Source organism: Coffea eugenioides, chromosome 1 (assembly GCF_003713205.1).
Source record: "Coffea eugenioides isolate CCC68of chromosome 1, Ceug_1.0, whole genome shotgun sequence".
Classification (NCBI taxonomy): Eukaryota; Viridiplantae; Streptophyta; class Magnoliopsida; order Gentianales; family Rubiaceae; genus Coffea; species Coffea eugenioides.
This window is the reverse complement of record NC_040035.1, coordinates 8,411,616-8,428,821: the sequence shown is the minus strand read 5'-3', so window position 1 is coordinate 8,428,821 and position 17,206 is coordinate 8,411,616. Positions and strand designations below refer to the sequence as shown.

The window sequence follows — 17,206 nt, the reverse complement described above, 5'->3', positions numbered from 1 at the left end:
TTGGAAGACCTAGTCAAACCACCTCACACTTTCTTTTTTTTTTTTTTGGGGAGGAGAGGGGGGGGGGGGCTTGAGGTGTCTTAAGTCCAGACATAGTAGACATATCGGGAAAGATTTGTAGTAACATTTCAGACCATTAAGCTTTTTTGTTTCTTGCTATCAATACTAGGAAATATGTCTTCAGAGGAATTATAAGAACTTTTTTGAAGCATGTTAATTTAGCATTCGAACCTTTACCATTGAAGAACTAGCAACTAATATTCATAACAAATTTTTATCCTTCAACTGAGAATCAGCTGACTCACATCATTTCAACAATCATCCGGGAGCATAAATTCAGATAATAACTAAAAGAAACTTGCTTCTCTGTTCCCACCAAATGATGCTGCCAAAATAGGGCACCAATCTTTTGTCCTTAAAGGGAGTGGAGAATATTGAATGTTTACCATTACATGACACATATTGTACCATCAAGAATGAAAACTTCTATTTGTTTTATGTCATTTAAACAGACAAACCAACAAGACAAGCCAAAGCCATTGCTATGCGGGGCAAATTGGTAGGTAAAGGGGATTTACAGCAGTTCCATACCTTCCCACAACCCCCAAATTCTCAATAGCTTTCAAAATCAAAACTTCCCTTTGACAACAAAAGCTAATGTAGCCCAAAACAAATTAAAAATTTCTCCGCAGCTTGGGAAAGTTTAGGTTTGTATAAGTTGAATTATCAAGTCACCCCTTCTGAAGAACTGCAAGGCATGGCTATAGATTTTAACTCCTTTACCCAGCACATGCTTCGTTCCATCTCTTATTATCTTTGAGAATATTTGCTGTAGAAAAGAGGTATTCTGTGATCGACATCAGTCTCCACTGAATTAAACAATTTAGTGTAGTGAACCAAGAAGTCCAGAAAGTTGCAAATTTTATTAACAATAGATGATATATTATACATTATGAAGTATAATTTTTTTTTCCAGAAACGATAAGATATATATATATATTGATCAGGTAAAAGTGTACAATTGTTGGGCAACGGCCCAAATTTCGCTTTACAAAAATGTACCTAACACTGAGGATTATCCCATTCCTCATCTTGAGCTATGCTTAGTGCATAATTACAGACTATGTTGATTCTATATCTATTTTCTTGAGATAACAAACAAAATGAGAATTTCAAAAACAAGAGACTTAAGCGATCTCAGTAGTTGAGAATGCCTTCGAAAGGTACTTCCACTATAAATGATTAATAGTGAAAAAATTCAGATCAGAGTGAAGCTGCTGAAATGATAAGTAATATCTATAATAGAATACAATAATCACGGAAAAGAGGAACAAAAGATATTCCAAATAGCATTAACTCCACCAAAATCTAAGTCCATATGTTTAATCTAGACAAATCCAAAACTTGCAATGATGAACGTTCTGCGATGTAAAATAAATGAAAAATAATCCAAGGCAAAGGCAATCAAGAAACTCTTACAACCATCTTATTCTTCTTTCCAGCAGATAAAAGGATAACTTTTCCGTCTATAATATCATTTGCCTCAATCTTTTTCGCCTCACTGTCAACCCTACCGTTGTTCAGATAAAGCCCTCCTTGCTTGAGTAGACGCCGTGCTGTTGATTTACTCTCAAGCAATCCACTTGAAACGGAGAGATCCAACAGAGACAGACTCAGGACCTGATCGTAAGGCAGCGAACAAGAAGGAACATCCTCTCCAATCCCCTCAATGGTTTTAGCATCCAACTTGGTAGCTGCCCCAGGCCTCAGAGCCTCAGTGGCCTTGAGAGCCTCGTCCAGACCCTCTTGGCCATGTACAAAGCGAGTAACCTCCTCAGCCAGCCTACGCTGGGCAGTGTTGGGAACATAGCCGGGGGTATCCATGTCCCTTTCCAGCCGTGCAATCTCCTCCAAGCTCAAGAAAGTAAGTATCTTGAGGAACCTAACAACATCATCATCAGGAACTGAAAAGAAATACTGGTAAAAGTTATAAGGGGTCAACTTGGAAGGGGAAAGCCAAATGGCACCATCCTCTGATTTTCCAAATTTAGTACCATCACTCTTGAGGAGGAGAGGGAATGTGAGTCCATGGGCTGCCCCTTCAACGCGAAGAATTCTGCGGATAAGGTCAGTCCCGGCAGTGATGTTGCCCCATTGATCGCTGCCACCGATCTGAACAGAGACTCCTTCTTGGCGAAAGAGATGGACAAAGTCGTAGCCCTGCAGGATCTGGTAGGTGAACTCAGTGTAGCTCATGCCCTGATCAGATTCAAGCCTCTTGCGGACGCTTTCCTTGGACATCATGGTGCCCACCCTCGCATACCTCCCAACATCCTTGAGGAAATCCAGCAGCCTAACATCTTTCCACCACTCATAATTATTCAGGATAGAAACAGAATCAGGGATAGGAGCAGCCCTGCTAAGAATGTGGCAAATGGTGGCGGAAATCCCAGAAATGTTCTTATGGAGGGTTTCAAGGTCAAGCTCAGGCCTTTCGGAACTCTTGCCAGAAGGGTCGCCTACGCGGCCGGTGGCTCCCCCAATGAGGGCGACAGCACGATGACCGCAGCGGAGGAACCAAGAGAGGACAATAATGCCAAGGAGATTGCCGAGGTGGAGGCTATCAGCGGTGGGGTCAAAACCACAGTAGACTCGAAGAGGTGCTTGGTTAGGGGCAGAGGAGGAGCAGACCGACCTGAGACTATCGCTGGTGAGAGATTCCAGCAGGCCTCTCTGTTCAAGAATTTCCACCACATTGGAGGAGGTATTGGCGGCGTGTGAGCGTGGAAGTTGGGAAGCAACAGCTGCTGCTTCTTGTGAAAGCAAAGAAGAAGTAGAATAAGAAGCGAAGTGGTATCGGTATGGAAATGGTGCAAAAGCTCGGAGTCCTTTGAGAAGAAGACAAGAGCAGGAGGAGGTGGAGGGGGAAGAAGGCAACCTGTTTAGTCTGAACAAGGCGACCGCCCCAGCCCCAACAGCAGCAGCAGCAGCCGAAGCCGCCACAGACATCTCTTCTGCTGCTAGATATATATAAAAGGGCATGAAACTAAAAGATCCTTTTGAAAAAAAATCAGAATTTAGCAAACGCCAACAGCAGTGGAGTGCTGAAAAATGGGATACCAGCTAAATACAGACTACTTATTTCAACAGCCAACCCAAGAGCCTCAAAATGTGGAATTAACAAACAAAGCCCCATAGAGCAACCCCTTCCTTTGTAGCAGAAAAATGGAAATGTGCAATTCTCCAAGGATTAAAAGAAAAGAAAAGGACAAATAGATAACAATAGAGAAGCTTTAAATTACAATTACATGAGAAGATGTCTCAAGGTTATCTCCATAGGAAAACTCCCACAACCCCTCACTCCCCAGTGGAAAAGATGCTGTCCACTTTTCAATTGAAATCACAGAGAAAGATTCAAACTTTGATTTGGGGAAAAAAAAAACGAAAAAAGGCAACATGCAGCAGGGAGGACTTGCATATATTTGTACTACTACTAACTCCAGAAGGACTCACATAGAAGGTACAAAAGTTTAGTGGTAACCAAGAAAGGGATTTGAATGCGGGCTTCTTACCACTTACAATAGTATTTTGTTTTGGTACTGTGAAAAGCTTGAATCCAGAGAAGGAGAGATAGAGAGGTGGAGTGCTGAAGTTCTTTGCTTTGCCGATGGAAACCGGTCTCCTCAATTCTTTCTTAGTTCTTACGGACCACAAAAGACAGCAAACTTGGGGGTTAATTCCACTTTGTCCCCCCAAACTTTGGACGGTTATTCACTTTAGTCCCTAAACTTTAGAATAGGACAAGTAAATCCCTAAACTTATAAATACCTCCCAATTAAGGAAAATTGTTAACAAAATCCTGAATGCCATGGTGGTCGAAGTGTCCCATTTTATAAGAGTTTAGGGATTTAAGTGTCCGATTTTATAAGTTTAGGGAGTTAAGTGTCCAAATTTATAAGTTTTAGTGACTTAAGTGTCCCATTTTGAAGTTTAGGGACTAAAGTGAGTAATCGTCCAAAGTTTGGGGGGACAAAGTGAAATTAACCCGAAAACTTGGTATCCTGCGACTGTTTTCTACTCCAGCACTAGCAGTGGAAAGGCAGGTTTCCGAAGCAAGGATGATACAATAATAGGGATAATAGGGGAGGTTTCTAATAGTTTCACTGCCCCTCCCCTGAGGTTCTAAAAATATTACTAACCTCCCTTAAAACTAATTTTCTTGTAACAATTTAATCCAATTCAAAAAAGCAACAATAAGAAAATAATTTCAGATGTGAGAAGATTTTTTTATGCCAAAATTGCCCCTCAATTATTATACTAGTTACATTAAATATTTGATCTAACTTGTTAATTTACTTATGGGGCCATTACTATACAGGGTCAATAAAATATAGGGTTAATTACATTTACCTCCCCTGAGGTTTGACCATATTACCAATCAATCCTTGTAATTTGTCCAAATAACGGTCTCACCCTTTGAATGATCAAACATTTAACAAAAACCCCCTTAATGGCGAAAATACCCTTATTGAGGCCATGTTGCATTAAAAAAAGAACATATTTTTATTTTATTAACCCTGAAGCAATCCAAAAAAATAGAAAAAAGTTTTTGCTTATTATTTTATAAAAACCATATCTTTGCTTCCATAAATAGTTTTGAATCAATAATTATTTTAAATCTTAAAAATGAATATTAAAAATTAGATAAATTGAAAGAAAAATAAAAAAAAGAAGAAATTATTTTAATTCCTGGAGTATGGTTCAAATTGAGGAAAACATGCCTTGTGCTCTCCGCAACATGCCTTGAACCACAAATTCGAACCATACTTGAGGATTTAAAATAATTGCTTCTTTTTTATTTTTCTTTCAATTTATATAATTTTTAATATTCATTTTTAAGATTTAAAATAATTATTGATTCAAAACTATTTATGGAAGTAAAGATGTGATTTTTATAAAATAATAAGCAAAAACTTTTTCTATTTTTTTGGATTACTTGAAGGTTAATAAATAAAAATATATTCTTTTTTTAATGCAATTTGGCCTCAATAAGGGCATTTTCGGCATTAAGGGGGTTTTTGTTAAATGTTTGATCATTCAAAGGGTGAGACCGTTATTTGGACAAATTACAGGGATTGATTGGTAATATGGTCAAACCTCAGGGGAGGTAAATGTAATTAACCCTAAAATATATCCATTATTCATACAAAAAATAACAACTTCCAAAATTTAACAAAACATTTTTTTTTCATACCTTAAGATTCTTGCTGTCACCACAATTATAAGAAAATTTAGCTCAACTAAAATCTTTTTATATTTGGTTCCTTTTATTTATCAAGTGCATAAATTGGAAAAAAGATGCCTAATATTGGATCCTCTTTTAGATGCCAAATTAGATTTTTTTTTTAATTTCAAATTATGGGATAGTTAGCACGAGAGCATCTGGCCTACTAAGAGCATTGAAAAAGAAAAAAAAAAGGATATAAGTAGGTAAAATAATCCCTGGAATGGGAAAATTACAATAAGCTAATCATTGGAACGGTAAAAAATATTTTCAAACTCGAACTCTCAAAACCACCCCAAACAAAAAAATTGATGTTCATCATGAAACATCAAGCACAAAGAAAGAATTAATCCCCTAAAGTCATTATCAGGGCAAGTTTATCCACCACCCTCTTACAAGTCTAGACATGCATTAAATTAATCCCGCTCTACCCAATGCTTGTGTTTGTGTTAAGGGTGCAAACGAATCGAGTCGAATTGAGTTTTGATCTAATCGAACCGAACCTCTAGTTAATTTTACAAAACTGGAACTCGAGCTCGAGCTCGAGCTCAACGAACTCAAATTTGAGTCGAGCTCGAGGTTAAAAAATAAAAATAATTATTTTATTTTTAAAAAATAAAAAATAATTATTTTATTTTTAAAAAATAAAAAATAATTATTTTATTTTTAAAAAATAAAAAATAATTATTTTATTTTAAAAATAAATAAAATAATAATTTTTCTTAACAAATAATAAAATATTAAGAATATATATGTAATTTTACTATTAAAATAAAAAATAAAAGATACATACATATAATCGAACTCGCGAGCCAACGATCTTAATGTTTTTGAGCTCAAGCTCGACTCGAGCTTGATATTGACCGAGCTCGAGTCGAGCTCGTATTCGAGGCGCTCGCAATCCAATTCGTGAACAGCCCTAGTTTGTGTAGACCAATTTTCAGTAATGAGAATTTTTTTCCCCTATTTTATTTTGTGGAAGTAAAAGATATGTCAAATTAATGGTCCTTGTATGAATGGTAACTTTTGAACCTCATCCTAACGTGTATAGACTTAATTATAGGTACAAAAGGAGACGTACCAAACAGCTGATCCTATCTTTCAGCGAATTCTACGAGCCTCCGTTCACTAAACAAGAAAGAAAGGTATTACATGAATGCGGGTTAGATCCTCATAACTAGGTTGGTTATGGACAAAGCTTTCTAACCAACAAATTCTGATAGCAGCAGAGTTGCTGTCGCAAGCCAGAGTTTGATCGCATATGCTTCCACAGCAGTTTCAAATCCGGGGCAGTGGGCAGCAGATAGTAAATACCCTCCATCTCCGTGCATGCAACCCCCCCTCTCCTGTCATTTTCTTGTTCAATGAATAGCTAGAATGCCTTCATTTTACCTGCCCTTGAGCTCATCCATTCTCCCTTACAGGTGAATTGCAAAGGAGATCTTGGGTCAGACAAAATCAACCATTGGCGCAGAGCAACTCCAGATGCACTTCTTTTTTGTCACTAACGAACAATAAAATGTCCCTCAGATACACAGACCACGCACCCCTATAGGGAAAAATTATGCCGAGTATTCTATATTTCCACAGTGCAACTAACAGTGAAAGCATTTACACTATGCTAGTCTTCCATAGTGAATCAAATATGAGCCGCACCAAGCCAAGAAAGTGCCCACCAAAGAAGAAATTTTGGTCAATGCTCAGTAAATCTCATGAAGATTGAGGTGATGCCCAACAGCTCATGCATCATTGGAATCTACCAAGGGAAGGAGCCAACTGAAAAAGCCAACTCTGGCTTCACCTTTTAATCTCTTGGATCCGTACTCAACCATCATATTCCAAAGTTCTCCAACAGTCCACTCATGGGATATAATCCAGCGAGTCACCTAAAAGAGAAATTGTCAACAACCAATGGGCATGAAAAGAAAGTGTCCATCCATAAAATAATGAAAGGTGGTCCAAAGTTCAATCAGTCAGATCTAAGAATCTAATGAATAATAGGCCGCGTGTTAGACCTATAATTCGCAAAGTGCAGGAGACACAGTATCCAGCAGCATAAACAATTGACAAGAAATTATTTCAGTATTTGAAATGCAACAGCCACATCATCGAGCACTAAATTTGGTAAAGTTTCAACCGTGCTCCTTCACCACCGATTTGTTACTTTTTGAATTTGAACTTAGTCTGCCACAACCTTAAAAACAAGGGAAGTTCCTTGTTCAAGAAATGATAATAAATTTAACAGAAGAACTCCAAAAGATAATGGCAACCATCTTTGAGCTATAGTTAATAAATGGACCAAATGAATTTGAGTCAAAGGGGCAAACTAAACCTTGGCAAAGGTAACCAACCAAAGGATAGTTTGCCTTTTAAGATTAGCATTAAGAAAATGCTTGGAGGAGACACCACACTTAGTCACAATTTGACCATTTGATCACATCTCTAAAAGAAGATTGCAGGACTAGAATACAGTTTGTTCTTCACTTTTAGGAAACCCCTTTCGAAATAACAATGCACAAATAGTGGTCAATCGTGTACTTTTTATAGCTTGGCCTTGAAGAAGCTGACTACAAGTGCATGTGGATATACATGAGAATTGTGCAGGTAAGTGCAATAGGAATTGGGACCCAGAAGTGAAGAACAAATTATGATGGAGGGGGTAAGTGTCTGAATACAAAGAAATACTCCAAAGATCATCCTTTTTTAAGGCCACATACTTAAAGCTGACAAAGTAACCAAGACCACTTGTCCTTTACTTATTTTGGTGCTCCTAAAACAGAAATCCATTATTCAGCAGAAAAACAATAAAAAAAAAAGAGAAAAAATCTCATATACATTCAAATCAATACGTTAAACATCATTTACAGCTGGCAGAAGTTAAGTACCTGATCTAGCACCTCCAATGTCTCCAAACCAAATGTGTGGTACAAGATGAAAGGTCTTAATGCCTGGAACATAGGACAATATCAGAAAAATCATAGAAGAACTGAAAGGAGAAGACTAAATAAAACCAGTTGATAACAAAATGCACGAAATCTATGAACTGATGTCTTCGGAAAGAGAAAGAATGTCCATATTGTATGTCAAATAATTATGGTATTACACAAATAGGATACGGGCCAAGCATCCATTCCTAAACCAGATTCCATTACAACAGCAGTAGAAAGGATTTAGTAAGTCACATGTTTGCAATTCTTTCAAGAATTCAATCATGATGACAGAAACGAAGACGTAAGTAAAGAGCAGCATATATCAAGAAGCAATCTCAGAATAAATTTGGACTAAACACAACATCATGACAGATCCATTTTTTCCGCAAGGCAATACATTAGCTCAAAATAGCTCAGCAACTTTCTCAGTATTATCAAATAACATATAGAAATGGTTCACCTGACAATTAACATGGATATCTAATATTTACTAGGAATATAAGACTGAGAAAGAAGAATTAGAACAGAAAACAGAACACAGTAAATAAATCTTTCCAGACTAGCAAAATGTCATAATGTCCAATATGGAATCAGTTAATCACACTTGGTGCATTGCACCACATAAAGAAGCTGAAAATGAAGCCCGTAGAAGGCATCACCTGAGAAGCAGCAAGCCACTGAATAATAGCTTTAAGTTGAGGATCTCCACCAAAAGCACCGCAACCCCAATTCCCTGTGACAATCCCAATTTCCTCTTGATGCTGCGAAGACTGAAATGCTTTTTTATGAAGGCACTGATTCAGCTGATTTTCTGGGAGTACTTAGATGTATTGACTGAGGAAAAGGTGCAGCTTTTCTGCTTTCATTCGTTCCTCATCTTGCGGAAGACACAATATATGTACGACCGTCCAGAAGATGATCAATTATCACAAAAGTACGTCAAAGGTAAAACATAAAAATCTATTGCATCAGAATCTACATAAAAACATTACATAAGTGTGTAATGTCAGTGTAATGTCAATTTAAAAGATCATGCTCACTCAACCAGGCTTCCAATAACACCTTAGAATCAAAACCAGTACTAGAACGGATTGCGAGAAATGTTCAGCAAATTGAAAGGTTAGACAGCCTTCGAGGAATTGCAGAATTCTAATAAAACTTCAATTTCATCAGCAGAAAGTACAGGCTAGAGATAGCAACTTCAATCCTCTTTGAAAGATGTTCTACGTAGCATTTCAGAATTTACATCGACATAAAAGCACTGGAGTCTAGGACTAATCTTCACTGTCAGAGCTACCAACATCACTGCTATAATCACTACTGTCATCGTCAATGTCAAGCTGCACATGCCGAACTTGTATAGGCTCGGGTGCCTTTGTAAGCATTGGAGGGGGGATATGCTGAGGTTGTTGCTCTTCAATTCTAGGAGGTATAGGAAGAGAATCCAATGGGGGCAGTGCCACTGGATCACCAGGTTTCCAACCAGGTGGAGGAAGAATAGGTAGATCACTGGGCAACTCCACGGGCATTCCAGGTTTCCATCCTGATGGCATAGCAATATTAGGTGGAAGTAGACCCTGCATTCCAGCAAGATTGGCCAGTGGATTTGGCTCTGCTGGTTGCCCAACAGGAGTTTCGATCAATGGCTCTATAGTTTTCTTCTTATCCTCATCTGTTTTTGGTAAACCAACATCATGATCAGCAAAAGCGTACAGTTGGGATGCCCGCATTTGCTCCTCCTGTGGAGCAGGTGGGAGTGCCCCACGGAGAGGAGCCTGTCCAGCACCAAATTCTGGTGGTGCAAAAGTAGTGTAGCTTATCCTATGGGCATATGACAATATATCAGAAAGCTTCAGCTGAGATGCCACAGTGGTGGTTGAAGAATCTTCTGCAACATCTTCTGACTTGGACCGTTTTGAACGGCGATAATCCGAGTAATCATCCACAAGGTTGTCAAGAACCTGCTCAGCTTCTTTGAGCTTGCTTGCAAGTGCAAGAATTGCAGCATCTTTTGACCTGATTTCGTGCGAGAGTTTCTGTTTTCCATCTTGAAGATCAAGAATTTCTTGGAGCTCTGCAACAGCTTCAAATAGCTGAGTTTGAAGGTTTGTGAAAAGAGCGAGAATTTCTTTGGAGGAAGAAGGGTAGGAATCTGGTGCAGTTGATGTCAAAGGTTGGGATTGGGAAGACAAGAAGGAGGGTAGGGAACCTCGAAATGCGCTAATCCAATGCGACCTATTAGGTGAGACATCAAAAAGTCTTGAGGCAAGTGAGGACATTTGCAGAAGAATAGACTGAGCTCTTGGCAGAGGGGGAAGGAGAGGAAGAAGTGTTGAAGAAGTTGGAATAATGCTTGATGCATATGGCTGTTGATTGGGTGGATGAGATTGCTGGGCTTGGGAGGCAAACTTAGCCGGAGTAGTGTTTTGAAGAGAAGGTGAATTTGGATTTGGTAACCCTAGCCTAGCTGGAGATTGCACAATCTGATGTGGAACATTCTGGAGCATTTTGCACTTAGTTTCACCTTCAGCAAAACCTAAATCATCCCAAAAAGAAAAAAGATTTACAAGTGAATTCAATTAAGCACAATCTAACCACAAGTAGAATCCAAATAGAACAAGGCACCACACTGGCTTTGTTAGAGGGGAAAAAAACAAAGAGGATAAATAGATTGATCCTGATAGAACCAGATCGTTCAAGGCAAAAGAATGCTTGTTTCAGTTGATTTGATCAACAATTTGCCATATAGAAGAGCTAAGACAAAAGGGGAAGAGAATGCAACTTGAAAGGACTTGTATCCATCAACAATTTTATACAAAACTTAAGTTCTTCAAGTGCTGCACCGTCTTCTCCAAAACCCAAAACTTAGCAAGCTGTGCAATATTCTCTCCAAATCAACCTTTATTTATGCTGTATAAACTAGAATCCATAAATAATTTTTGCCACAAAATGTGCATCCAGGTCATCAACCAACTTGATATTTGGTATCAGGTAACTAAAATTAATTATCATCTTCTTTAAGGACCAACTTAAGCAACAAGCCAAGCAGAATACCACAAAACATGCAGTCATTTAAGACACAAAATTGAAGAAAGAATAATTCATCTTTGATGTAAGCAGATGATCAACTTAAGCAACAAGCCAAGCAGAATACCTCAGTACAACCATTACCAATACCTACACCCTTTGAATCAGAAAATAATCACAACTGAAACCTTTATCCTAGGAATTTACATCAATACACAACTTGCCAACATTATGCAGTCAGGTCTGCAACATTGATTCTAACAACTATGTCTTCTTTTGACAACTATGGCTCTAGACAGAAGAAACAGAGCACTCTCCAAGGGTCAGTTTCCACCAAAAGAAAATTGCTTAGTGTCTTTAAATAGTCACAATCAACATCTTGTTCATCTGATCATACTACAAGCAATAACCACTGATTACAACAAAAAACAAGAATGTAAGCATAATGAAACAGTCCAAGTTCCCATGTCCATTGTGCAGCTTCACAAAATCATTAAAGGACATTGCTCTAAACAAACTAGTATACAACACTAGAACACCAGCAAATGCCAACAATTGAAATCGACAAGAAGCTTAGGAGGAAAAAATGATAATCCATCAACAACAGCAACAAACATATTCAATTACAACTTCCTGGATAGTCCATATCCGAAAGAACAAACTCTGCTCCAAATGAACAAACTGAAAGCCTAAGTCAAGCAACTCTCCACCACAAATCTTTAAAGATAGTCAGAATTGCAAGTGCAAGTTCCCAATGGATAAAAGCAGTCAAGCAACTCTCCACCCCCAAATCTTTAAAGATAGTCAGAATTGCAAGTGCAAGTTCCCAATGGATAAAAGCCACTGAAATTAATAATCAGATTCCAAGAAGGTAGCTTTTGACTATATTATTTCTGTAAAAATAAAGAACTAGTAAGTGTATGAATTCGTGATGGCAATATATTTGTTGAAGTTCAATGGTAGTGCAATGCACTATCATTGAGGTCTTTTTTAGGGCCAAATACTTTTAGAAAAGGACGAGAAGTCTTTTAGAAGGAAGTCATTCAAAGAGTGCAATCCAAGTAAGTTGAAAGGGCAAGGATGCATGAATCTCAACTTATTATTCAATGAATATCTCATATATCAATGTTTATCAATGTTTTAAAACCCGGACTGTTAATCGAACCGGTGAAATGAAAGGGTCGAGGTTCAACCGGTCGGACCGGCTCAACCCCGGTTCAATAAATAAATAAATAAATATATATATGTATATATATATATATATATATATATATATATATAGACACACACACACACCTATGCACAAAATAAGATATAAATGATAAACCACAATTAAAATAAGAGCAATATCATAGTTATCCAACTTATATGTCCAATTGTCTAAATATTAGAATTAACAAAAAAACTGAAACTGTCACCAATGATGCAATGCAATATAAGATATAAATTTTGATGCAATGCAATAATTTTAGTAGAATCAATGATGCTTAAGACTATTTGTATTTGGGAACTGAAACTGTCACCAAAGATCTGAAGTGGTTAATGGAGACAATGAAACAACCGTTTAGGGAGAGTGAAGTTAAGTGCCTCATGCTTCAGCTTCTTGAGGGTGTTAAGTATCTTCATGATAACTGGGTTTTGCACAGAGATTTAAAGACATCAAATATACTTTTAAATAATTGTGGTGAGTTGAAGATCTGTGACTTTGGATTAGCACGTCAATATGGAAGCCCTTTGAAACCATATACTCAGCTCACGTCCAACAGAAGACAAAACAGACTCATCTACATTAGGTTAAGTAAAATCTCATCTACATTAATTAAGTTAAAACCATTGTTTTATCTTCATCCTTCCAACATTTTGTCAGTAGCACCTCCATTCTAAGCCAATCAGTAGCTGTTGGACCTAAGAAGATATGCTACAACTGCCCAAATTTAACCATACGAATTCCATATAATGTAACCTAATACTCATCAGACAACCATCAAATTGTTTATCAAAAACCATTTGACCTTAGAAAAGGCATCAAATTAGAGATGCAATTATTTCCACAGAATCCCACAAGTTTACAACTCAATCGCTGCATTATATCATCAGCAAGAAACTTGAAATTTTAACACAAAGGAAACAATTAAAATTACTTTCAAATCTTTTTTACGGCAATTCATTAAACACCACCAAGGACTCAGAACCCCACAAATTTTTTTAAATTAAGACTAAAAACCAAAAACAAAATCACGTAAAGAAATGCAAGATTTCTAAACTTACCAGTGACAAGCAGCAATCCAGAGGTAAGTTGCTTACCTCTAAACTTACCTCTAAAAGTTTCTAAACTTTTATAACCAAGCAGTTTATCCATCTAACAGAAAACTCTATATAATGGAACCAAAACGAGGATGAGATTAAAGTTTGAGCAAGCTTACACTAAATTTAAGCCGCTATTCTTTGACAGTGAGGTAGGTCAGTGAACTGGTTATCGCCCAAATTCCTGGAGGAAAATCTAACGGGAAGAAATTGGGTATTGATCGATGAGCAAGTGTGGAAATAGCACTGGATCAAAGATTGGAGTTTGGATAAGGGATTAGGGACGGCAGGCAATTTTGGCAATTGCAGGGGAAGTGGGAAGACCGAAGCGGCGAAGCGGCGCAGCGGCGCAGCGAAGAAGAAGACTGAATGAAGATTGAAGAGTGAACCGGAGATTAGGTTTAGATAAATCGGTCAAAATTCGAGTAAATTCCCAAAAAGAGGGATTTTTTAATCTAACTTCCTAAAGGCCGGTAATTTTTTAGTCTCTCCCCGAATGGTTTTCAAATAAAAACGTAATTTTTAAATACGTTATTTTAATTTTCATAAATTTATTTAAATAGAAAAAATTAGTTAAAAAATGCATTAGTGGGATGCGCTGTTTTAAAAAGTCTCATTTAATGAATGCATTTTTTGGCCTAAAACCCATTTTGGAAATGCGTTTATTAATAAAAAAAAAACTGATTGCTAAATGAGTTTTTAGCATATCTAGGAGTCTATTCTAATCCCCGGTACTTGTCTTGTTATAAGAATTCTTATTGTATAAGAAAATTTGGATTGAAAACCAAGTAAACATAGTATATAAAATTAGATGTGACATTATATCCCCTTATGACATATTTGAATATGCAAGTTTTTGCTTAACATGTGATATAAATAGTTGAAAATGAGGAAAAATGAGAGGAGTTTCGCAATTTTCCCTTTGATTAAAGTTTTCAAGATATGTGATTATTCTAACTCATTTTGGGCCATCATATTTTTACACTAAATATTTAGGATTAACTTTTTATGAATCGTAAAATTTTCTTGAGAAAAATTGTTACGATTTTTAAGACAAATTACCAACATTTAAGATACAAAATATGTGCATGCATATGTAAAATCCAAAGTTCAAAAACCTTTAAGCCTTTGCAAACTTGAAATGAAATCTATACCAGATAAATTAATAACAACTATGAAATAAATTTTTTTTTTTATCTTGACTTGTGTTAGTGAGCTAAATTAATAATAACTTCCATAAAATAATAAGATAATATTTTTTTTTAAAAAAAAAACCTTACATAACCCAAGTCAAGATCAAAGAAATGGAAAAAAGTGGTACATATTGATAAACGAAAACCGCATTCATCTAATGGGTTTCTTAAACAATAGCGCATTAGCGAAATGCGTTTTCTATCAAACAATGCATTCCACTAATGCGTTTTTAACCAATTTTTTCTATTTAAATAAATTTATGAAAATTAAAATAACGTATTTGAAAATTACGTTTTTATTTGAAAAAACGCATTCCTTGAATGCATTTTTCACCCTTTGAGAAGAGACTCAAAAATCGCCACCCTTTGGGAAGTTAGATTAAAAAATCCCTCTTTTTGGGAATTTACTCGTCAAAATTCAGTCAATTTTGCCAAAAATTAAAAAACCGCGGTTCACGGTTCATTCCGATTTAAACGGTTTTTACGAGTTTGACCGGTTCTTGGACCAAGTCACCATAGGCTATGAACCGGACCGGACACATGGCCGGGTCGCGGTCGAACCGGCCAGTCCGGCCGAGTTTGAAACCATTGATGTTTATACATACCTCACTTGCATATTGAAGTAAAACTTTAATAATTCCCCTTAATTACTGTATATTATAATTCAGTAAAACTTTAGTGTAATCAAGTACAAACTTTCTTTTTTAAAGCAAGTGATTCAGGCATTATCAAAATTCTGGTAGTCAACTTCTGTTTGCTTCAACTTTGTCCTACAGCATGAAAACATTCTATTCAAACTTCAAAAAGGTTGGTCATAGAAAGATCAACGAAGCTGAACCTCAATGACATCTATGGCTAGCATTTAGATTCTTTTTCAAATAAGGCTTGTGGTGGGGATTTATTGAGGGCCGTATATTGTGCCCATTGCACCCAACTCTAGACTTCCATGGAAAATGGCCACCAACAACTTGTAACTTTGATATGAAAATTAAATGTCTATTTCCTTTCCTAATCCATCATCCATAAGTTTTAGGCTAATGCAACACAAAGAAATAGATAGCAGAAGATTTGAGCTTTTTGGCAATTTACGAATTTAAGTGCTGAAAAAGCCATATTGATGGAAGTACACAAGTCTGTTACTCCTATACAACTGAAGTTTGAGAATGCAATGACCAGTCTGGTTTTACACAAAATCCATCCAATGAGTAATTTTTATATCTGAAATTGAGATTAAAAAAAAGGTTATGAAATTTACTTCTTTGCTACTAGTCTGTCCTTGTCAACCATTACTATTTGGAAATCCTAGTAAACGACCAACTTGAGGAAATTACAATCCTTTGCACTTCATTAAATATGTTAAAAGATCAACAAATGCTACATAGCTCCATCTTTAAAGAGTTGCTATAACATCTTGTAGAAACTGGGCAAGGCAAGGATGCATGAATCTTTTAAGTTCCTTGAGTAATCAATGTTGGTACATTACAGGCTTATTCGACTGTTGGTACACCTGGCTATATTGTGCTCATCCAATAAAAAACTTTACAATGCTAAGATTTGATGTTGTCGTTTTACTAGAGAGTATGTTAATCTGGGGAAACACTAACTCAAGCATGGGTTTCAATTGACAGATATCTTAAACATGGGAGGAACCAAATTGTAAGATTAATTTGAAAGAAAATGGGCAATCAGGTGCTCTCCCTCATTGTTTGTCCTGGTCTAAAAGTTCTAGGCTTATTATTTTAAATGTCTAAACAATGTGACTTTAGATTTACATGCTTCTAAAATTAGGGACATAACCTCAGCTAAATGTGTACAAGTATTACTCCTTAGAAAAACAAAAGCTTCTAACTTGAAAATGCCAAAATGGGACCAGAATAAGGTTTTTTTCTTGATATTCAACAAGTTGGAACTTGGCACTTGGAAATAAAGTCAAGTGATGAAGCAAGCAGAATACATGTGATAAATGATAAGATTAAATGATTTAGGGCAGATAGAGATATCATCAGAAACAGGGAAAGATGCTGCAACATTTCCAAATAATCTTGACGTTTTAGAGAACTACGAAGTCTAACCTTGACAGGGAATGAAGACTTTGAAATTTGCCAACAAACAAGAACTCCATCAATATATTCGTTGCTCGAGAAAAGGACCAAAGGAATTCATGAGTCTATCCGAAATTAAACGCTGATAAGTACTGCTATAAATAAAAGATTTGTGCAGCCCTTATAGAAGCTAGCATTGCTTAACAACCCAACAAGATAAACCCAGCAAGTACCTTTTTCTATTTTAGTGATTTTGTCCCCAGTTCCCCGATGATGTCTATGGACTATGTCCTGTGTAAGTCCGGTTTTACTTCTGGCCGCATCTTCTTTAGTAGAATACTTATTTGTGGTTTCTTGTATTTGCCAAGATGACAAACCTCAGTGATCATTTTACGACAGAGTCGTCATTGCCATTGGGTGATTCGC

The 17,206-nt window shown here is 36.7% G+C and overlaps 2 protein-coding genes across 2 annotated transcripts; both read right to left on the bottom strand.

The window, feature by feature from the left end:
- Window positions 1-1,275: 1,275 nt before the first annotated feature.
- Window positions 1,276-3,652, bottom strand: LOC113760167 (tyrosine--tRNA ligase, chloroplastic/mitochondrial-like). Its single transcript, XM_027302757.1, has 2 exons — window positions 3,573-3,652; window positions 1,276-3,056 (listed from the first exon to the last, which is right to left on the bottom strand). Exon 2 carries the CDS (start codon window positions 3,040-3,042, stop codon window positions 1,465-1,467), a length of 1,578 nt encoding a protein of 525 aa, XP_027158558.1. The 5' UTR covers window positions 3,043-3,056; window positions 3,573-3,652; the 3' UTR covers window positions 1,276-1,464.
- Window positions 3,653-9,353: 5,701 nt separating this feature from the next.
- Window positions 9,354-13,909, bottom strand: LOC113751084 (mediator of RNA polymerase II transcription subunit 4-like). The gene is made up of 2 exons (XM_027294949.1): window positions 13,665-13,909; window positions 9,354-10,750 (listed from the first exon to the last, which is right to left on the bottom strand). Exon 2 carries the CDS (start codon window positions 10,719-10,721, stop codon window positions 9,489-9,491), a length of 1,233 nt encoding a protein of 410 aa, XP_027150750.1. The 5' UTR covers window positions 10,722-10,750; window positions 13,665-13,909; the 3' UTR covers window positions 9,354-9,488.
- Window positions 13,910-17,206: the final 3,297 nt, after the last annotated feature.

Coding starts and splice junctions, on each gene's coding strand:
- LOC113760167 (XM_027302757.1), bottom strand. CDS start 3,042: ATGCCCTTTTATATATATCTAGCAGCAGAAGAGATGTCTGTGGCGGCT.
- LOC113751084 (XM_027294949.1), bottom strand. CDS start 10,721: ATGCTCCAGAATGTTCCACATCAGATTGTGCAATCTCCAGCTAGGCTA.